The sequence below is a fragment of the Trachinotus anak genome, unplaced genomic scaffold (genome assembly GCF_046630095.1).
Source record: "Trachinotus anak isolate AG129_WGS33_773 ecotype Australia unplaced genomic scaffold, CSIRO_AGI_Tana_v1 ptg000004l, whole genome shotgun sequence".
NCBI lineage: Eukaryota > Metazoa > Chordata > Actinopteri > Carangiformes > Carangidae > Trachinotus > Trachinotus anak.
In genome coordinates this window covers 13633796-13640452 of record NW_027273855.1, presented here as the reverse complement: position 1 = coordinate 13640452, position 6657 = coordinate 13633796, and the positions used below count along the sequence as shown (strand labels likewise).

The window sequence follows — 6657 nt, the reverse complement described above, 5'->3', positions numbered from 1 at the left end:
ACAGATTCATCTTCAGCAACTCCTATTTCTCAGTAAAATGCTTTGTCTTACATAATAATGTGGTACCTCTAAAAACAAAGCTACAAGATGCTTTGTGTTAGTAAATCAAGATTAAAATCCTGTGTTGTGTAATTATATTGATAAATAAAATAAATAAATAAATGTAATTCAGATTTGTTTGTTTGCATGGCCTAAATCATTCACCATTGAAATAGTAAACTATGACTTCCTCTGAGTGTGTTCATTCTGCAACAACAACAATCTCCAAATATTTCATCCTACATCCGCAATTATCTGCCCTGAGGTCAGAGTCATAAACTCCGAACTCCATCACAAAGAGAAGGAAGAGTCTTGTGTCAGCATCGACTCAGTGGCCTGCTTTGACTGTTTGTTCTGTCCATTTATATCCCTCCATCCAGCTGCCCTCCACTTGCAACAGTCTAATAGGTGACTCCATGTGGGAGTGTCTGGACTCGCTCCAGCTCATGTCTTCTCTCATTCAACAACACTGTGATGCGTGTATTATCTCCTTGCTAAAGGTGACAGAAAACAAAAGCTCAGATGTGCTTACACCACAAAAAGTGCGTGTTTGTGCTGACAAAGCTACAGAAAAGCAGACATATGAGAGATTTCTTTGTATGCTTGGTACACTGTCAAGTGTTTATGGGAGTGGATCAGGTTACTCATACACAAAGTTTACATTATTCTCATGTGCGTCAGTGAGAAGTTGCAGTTGTGCTGTAGATGAAAAAGCAGCACTCTATGTGCTGTACAGTGTGCGCACACACTGATACAGGCCAGCTACAGAAATAGACATGCTAAGTTTAAATCTCTAACAAACTAGATCACATAGGCACGAGACAGTCCTGAGTATCTATAAATGTGACAAAATTGAGCAAAGTGGATGTTAAACAGAACATCAGCTCAGAGTGGATTATGCAATGTGTTGCATTACATTAGCAACAGCTGATACTAAACCAGTAAAAATCACATGCAATCTGTCCATGAGGTAATAGCTGGCCTCATCGTGGCTGCAACCCACTCAAAAAGCAGCACAGAGCTGCCACAGTGTGTTCAGCTGGTGGGACTGCACTATAGCAACTCAGAGATTCACTACCAGCAGCTGTGCTATCAGTTGAATTAACGCTGAATTACTGAATTAACACCCACAACATGTTTACTGCCGGTGCATATTGAGACAAAACAGGGCAGCGAATCAGCTGCTCTGTTCAAACACTTACTCTCGTCTTGGTAATGCCAGTGGGACAGTGACGCGTCTCCTGTGCAGACAAATATAGCTCTCATGTCCACAGAGAGTTCATCCACAACATGTTTACGGCAACACATAATTGTTGTGGTTTTCTTAACGACCATAAATCCAATACAATAAGTACTTGGTGAGAGACTTTTAAAAGGAAAAATAAGTATCAATTGTATTTTCCCTCAAGTAGAGCAGGCATAAATCTGCCTTTGTGAAAAGTCTTTAAAACTGTTAATAAAATCAGATTTGAATGGAGCGCAGAAACTGCAGCTCTTAAGAATATCTGTATACCCATCCTTGATCCCTCTAGCAATTAGTCTGTGAAAGCTAAATCTTGTTGGATCCTGGTTATCGTTTGATCTAGATGAGGTCAGGGAACTACTGAATCATTTAGACTTCAACAATTTACCACTGGCAACCAAAAAAAGAAAAAAACCCTTCACAATCGACATGTGTTGCTAAGGAATAGGAGACCATGAATCTCCCGGTCTGTCTTGGAGAAAAGGGAATTTATAGACAAGGCAGCTGGGCTCTGGACTATCATATGAACCAAGACATTAGACTGGAAGAAAAACAAGCCATTTATTCATTTCACTGGAAGAGACGTATCCAATAGGCCTGTTCTAGCCAGCCCAGTGCAGTCACATTATTGACATTTCATGTGCAGGCTTGACCTTTCTCTGTTGGGGTTGACCACATCTGTACAAGTCCCACATGTATAAACACAGAAGGACAGAGGATAATCTGGCTTGGATAGAGCAACATTTTTGAAGACTGAATACAGTACACCGTCTATATTTGTTTTGTTTATTTATGTAGTCCATGTATACTTGTCTGAATTTACCAAAAAAAATTACAAAATTTCTTCCATACTGACATGACAAACTCGTGACAAAATGTATGTCTGTAAAGAGATAAGACAGATGGCATACAGACACAGTCTGAATAAAAACAATACAAAGACTGCTGCTCCTCCTCCTCATCCCAAAGCAGATCAAGTGGCAAAATCCTGTTGGCTTGCCACAACGCTGGATGACGGATCATTGATCAAGCTCCACCAGAAATCAGTCTTTAACGATCCAGTGGTTGAAAAAAGTGACTTTGGATCCGTTTATGCTTGGATGGTGCTCTTGGCACTGAAAGCCATGTAATAGACCAGGATACCAATGAGGGCGGCCACCACCTCGGTAGACACCCATGGGCCATTCCACGCACCCTGTTGTTAAGAGATTAAAAAAGGATGAGCACAGGTTTACTGAGGAAGAGAAGTAAACAGATGACAACCGACCTCACATTCCAGTTTCGCCTGGTTTTAGGATTACTCTGACACTGAGAGCAAAGTGGGTGATTACTTAGATTGGACCTCTCGCCACAAAGCATACAATAAGTGATCAGAGACATTTTAAAAGTATGATGCTATTCCTAAATGAGTGTGCCGTTAATCTAGCTCTGCTTTTCTTTTATATACTGTATAGCAATGCAAAAATTTCCCAGGATGTCAGGAAAGACGCTTTTACCAACAGAGCTGAACTAAATCTGCAATTTTCTATTTCAAAGATTTTGTATGATGACAGCATACAAACCAACACCCTTGTGTTAAAAGCTTCAAATGAATTATGGATTGACTTGTTGGCTGGATTCCAGCTTGCCATTATCTCAGTAAAGTCCTCATGGCTGCTGCTATAATGCTCTTGGGCTATATGGCTATTTATACCTCCAGCGGACATAGAGCAACATTAATATTCACTTGGAGTTGTTTTTCTGGCCATCTGTTAAATATAAGTCTAATATTCGTTCTCTATTAGCTCTATTTAGTCTCCAATAACTCCTGAGGGAAATACCTGACTCTTTCACTGCTAAATGCTCCGCCAGGTTCACCAGCTAGTCACTAAATTTGTCTGTTTGCTGTTTGATACTGGGTAGATAGTGTAGAGTGGTTTTTTAGACTCTCGTCTGCTGATGAGGGTCATGAGACTGAAGCCAACAATGAGCAGAAAGATGCTATAAAGCTTTGTAAAGTTGAGGGGAACTGCAGAGACATACAGTGAGGTGCTTCATTGTTAATATGAGAATAATGACCACAGACTCCAGTTTTACAAGGCTAGTGGCACCATTATTGTGACTGCATTCACATGTTCAACCTGAGGGTCAATGAGACTCACCCTGTGGTCAATATTGACGGAGAAGAGAGGCTGAATGGCATTTACATCTTCATTATTTCTCTGTGCCTGGAACAAAGGAAATGCACACATATAATTCAAATTAAACAGCCTTTCCAAAACAAGTGGCGTTCGCTGGCAGTAAACTGACATGCAACACTAACCTTACGCAGGGCACTGTAGGATTCCTCATCAAAGAACTTGACCTGATATGTTCCAGAGCTGGCCTGCTTGTGAGGAAGACTCCAGGATACCTGAGGGATGAAGTCACATGTTGACCAGTGGCTAAAATTTTTTTGCTTTCACTCCTCTCTGAAAGGCTGCGCGATACATTTATGAGCTGCACAGGAAAGGATTAAGGCCGGGCAATGCTCCAAGTGAACAAGTTTGTATGAACTGTTCTCCGACCACACTGGAAAGCTGAAGTGTTTATACCTGTCCTGAATGGCCACACTAGAAAAGCTTGCCATCGTAGAGAGAGGTGAATTGTAACGAAATGTTCAAATAGGGGTAACGGTGCACACTGTTGTACACTCTATCCATAAATGCATTCACAGAGGGATGTGTTAAGAATGTGTCAGACTGTCAATTCTGTCAGATGCAGCGACCCCCAAAATTCAGAAGTTAAGTCAGGTATTGTGAGGCATTTCTGACCCTATTTAATGATCAGACAAACACTTGGTTTTAAGCCTAACAACACCATTAATTTACTGAAAATGGCTGTCATATCTCTGGAATTACAGTATTTGTTTTCTTTGGTCAGCTCGAGGTTTTTTTCATTTGTAAGTGCTTGACAGAGAATGGAACACCCAAAGAAAACGAAACATCGGATAACTTAAATCACTGTCTTGTGGTTGCACGCCTTCACCAACCACTCAAGTTGATGGAAATATAGTCACAGTGACCTTGACCTTTAACCACCAAAATCCAATCAGTCCAACCTTGAGTCCAAGTGAATTTATACCAAATATGTTCCAAAGGCAGTGGGCCTCAACAGTGAAGGCTCTGTCACCTCTAGTTACTAATATCAATCTGGGAACACCCAAGAGACCCTTGCCAGAAGACCTCAGGCTGTGATCTGGCTAATCGGGGTAAGGAGCTCAGCAATTTGGGGCGAGACCCTTTAGTCTTGCTTTAGTCTTGATTGTAACCTGTGAGATTTTACAACAATTTTAAAATTAGCAGGTAGCTAACGAAGATGGGGGTGACATATTCGTGTTTCCTTGAATTAGTTTAAATCGTCACTGCTGCATTTTGGAACACGTGCTGACGGGACTGAAAAGTTGTTTCAACCAAGAGGAAATGGAATTACAGTAGTCCAAACACTGAGATATGAGTGTGGATGACCAGTACAGGATAGAAATGGCTTTCCTTTAGTTATATTTAAGTGGAGAAAGCAGGACTGTACAGTTTTCTTAATTTGAGCATTTAAGCTGAGGTCAGACTCAAATAGGTTTCTAGAGAATGGGCAAACTGAGTGTATTCTGCAATTAATTAGTTATCCATATCCACTAGTTATCCATAAATACATTTTTATAATCTCTCTACTCTCTCTACTGCATGTTGACTTGGCATTAAAATACTGAATTTCACTGGGGCTGGTTGAAAGGGTACTTTGACTGTTGGTGTCACCAAGTGTTATTGGTAAATGCAGCTGAATGTCAGTATATATGAACATATGGACACTACTATACCTGGTACTTGCCAACATCCTGGCCTCTGGTCACAGGGAACTGTCTCCCATTGACATCAGCATACAGAGTTACACTCTGGAGAGAACAGAAATGATCATCAATGACTCACTTAACACTAACATCAATCTGTCATCATGCTGTCTCTTTTGAAGGGCTGGAAGTAAACAGTGACTGTACCTGTGCTCCGTTGGCACAGGCCAGGCTGAGTTCAACGATGAAGACAGACTCGGAGGAGATGACGGCGTCAGACGTGGTGTAGGCCGACGGAGTGATCACTGGGTCTGTGCAGCTCTCTCCTGTCACCACGCAGAGCAGAGCAGAGGTTAGCTAAAAGCCTGGACGTTAATGCAACACAGGTTTCACCAAGACTTATTACTGTTCCGCCTAACTCAGAAGACACAAGGACGTGAGTGAATGAATTAGCCACCAGCTAAAGCTGGTTAGCAGTACAAGCTTTATTAAGGTCTCTTCCACCGGTTCTCTGCTGACATACCCGAGCAGGCGACCACCAGAAGAGCGAGGAAGGCAGCTATCCGGATCATCGTGGTGTCTGTGAGGATTTCTGAGTCTGAAAGATTTCCTTGTTGCTGCTGGGCTCCAGCTGCTGGACCGTACCGCTCCTTTGACAACGACCGAGAGGAAGAAGTCCACCTCAGCTCACCGCTGCCACTCTACTACGGCTGCGCGAGAATGACGTGGACTGTTGCGCCGCGAAGCACTCTGGGAAAATACTCAGTCGACACGTCATCAGAATCAAAACAAAATCTGACTGTAGACACCATGGATGTATTATAATATATAATACATCCATGGTAGACACCGGTGGCAAAAGGTTACAGATGCCAAAAAAAAAAAAAAAAATGAAGGCCTATTTAAAGTATCAAAATTAGAAGTACTCATTTTCCATAATGTCCCCTATCAAGTTCTGTTGTTTTTTGTGGGACAAGTTAAAACTTATTAGTAGCCACTATTAGTATGGTGACGTCATATAGGCCCAATCCCAGCATAATGCACAGCTCCAACCTGAGTTTATCTAATAGACCTAATACGTGCACTGAGCTGGTACCAAAGTGTACCTAATATACTGTCAACTGAGTATATGCAATATCTTTTATCTATAATAATGTTTATTATTCAGAGCTGCACCAATTAGACAATCAAGAGAAAATTTATCACCTATTTTGATGTTCCGTTAGTTGTTTTAATTATTTTTTAAGCAAAAAGGCCAAGGATTCACCAGTTGCTGCTTCTCAGGATTTGCTGCTTGTCTGTGTGATATCTGAGAGAGTAAACAAATATCTTTTGATTTTGGACTGTTAGACTGACTGAATAAGCCTACAACAACCTATTTGATGACAACACTTTGGGGCATGTGAAATTATAACAATAATATTTCACTATTATCTAACATCTCATTGTGAAAACAATTTATCACAAAAATAACTGTCCAATTTTTCAATAAGGAAAGTTATTGTTGGTTGCACCCCTAAACATATTTTAAAAGTTGATCATATGTTTAATGAAGTCGAGGTAGAAAGTAGCA

At 41.0% G+C, this 6657-nt stretch overlaps 1 protein-coding gene across 1 annotated transcript; it reads right to left on the bottom strand.

The window, feature by feature from the left end:
- Positions 1-2054: 2054 nt before the first annotated feature.
- ssr4 (signal sequence receptor, delta) lies at positions 2055-5794 on the bottom strand. The gene is made up of 6 exons (XM_071476126.1): positions 5608-5794; positions 5292-5410; positions 5115-5189; positions 3585-3674; positions 3424-3489; positions 2055-2477 (listed from the first exon to the last, which is right to left on the bottom strand). Exons 1-6 carry the CDS (start codon positions 5654-5656, stop codon positions 2373-2375), a joined length of 504 nt encoding a protein of 167 aa, XP_071332227.1. The 5' UTR covers positions 5657-5794; the 3' UTR covers positions 2055-2372.
- Positions 5795-6657: the final 863 nt, after the last annotated feature.

Excerpts from the sequence above, each read along its gene's own strand:
- ssr4 (XM_071476126.1), bottom strand. The coding sequence starts at position 5,656 with ATGATCCGGATAGCTGCCTTCCTCGCTCTTCTGGTGGTCGCCTGCTCG. Across the intron at positions 3,675-5,114 it reads AGGATGTTGGCAAGTACCAG|GTATCCTGGAGTCTTCCTCA; the intron begins GTATAGTAGTGT and ends TTCATCCCTCAG. Across the intron at positions 3,490-3,584 it reads CCTACAGTGCCCTGCGTAAG|GCACAGAGAAATAATGAAGA; the intron begins GTTAGTGTTGCA and ends CCTTTGTTCCAG.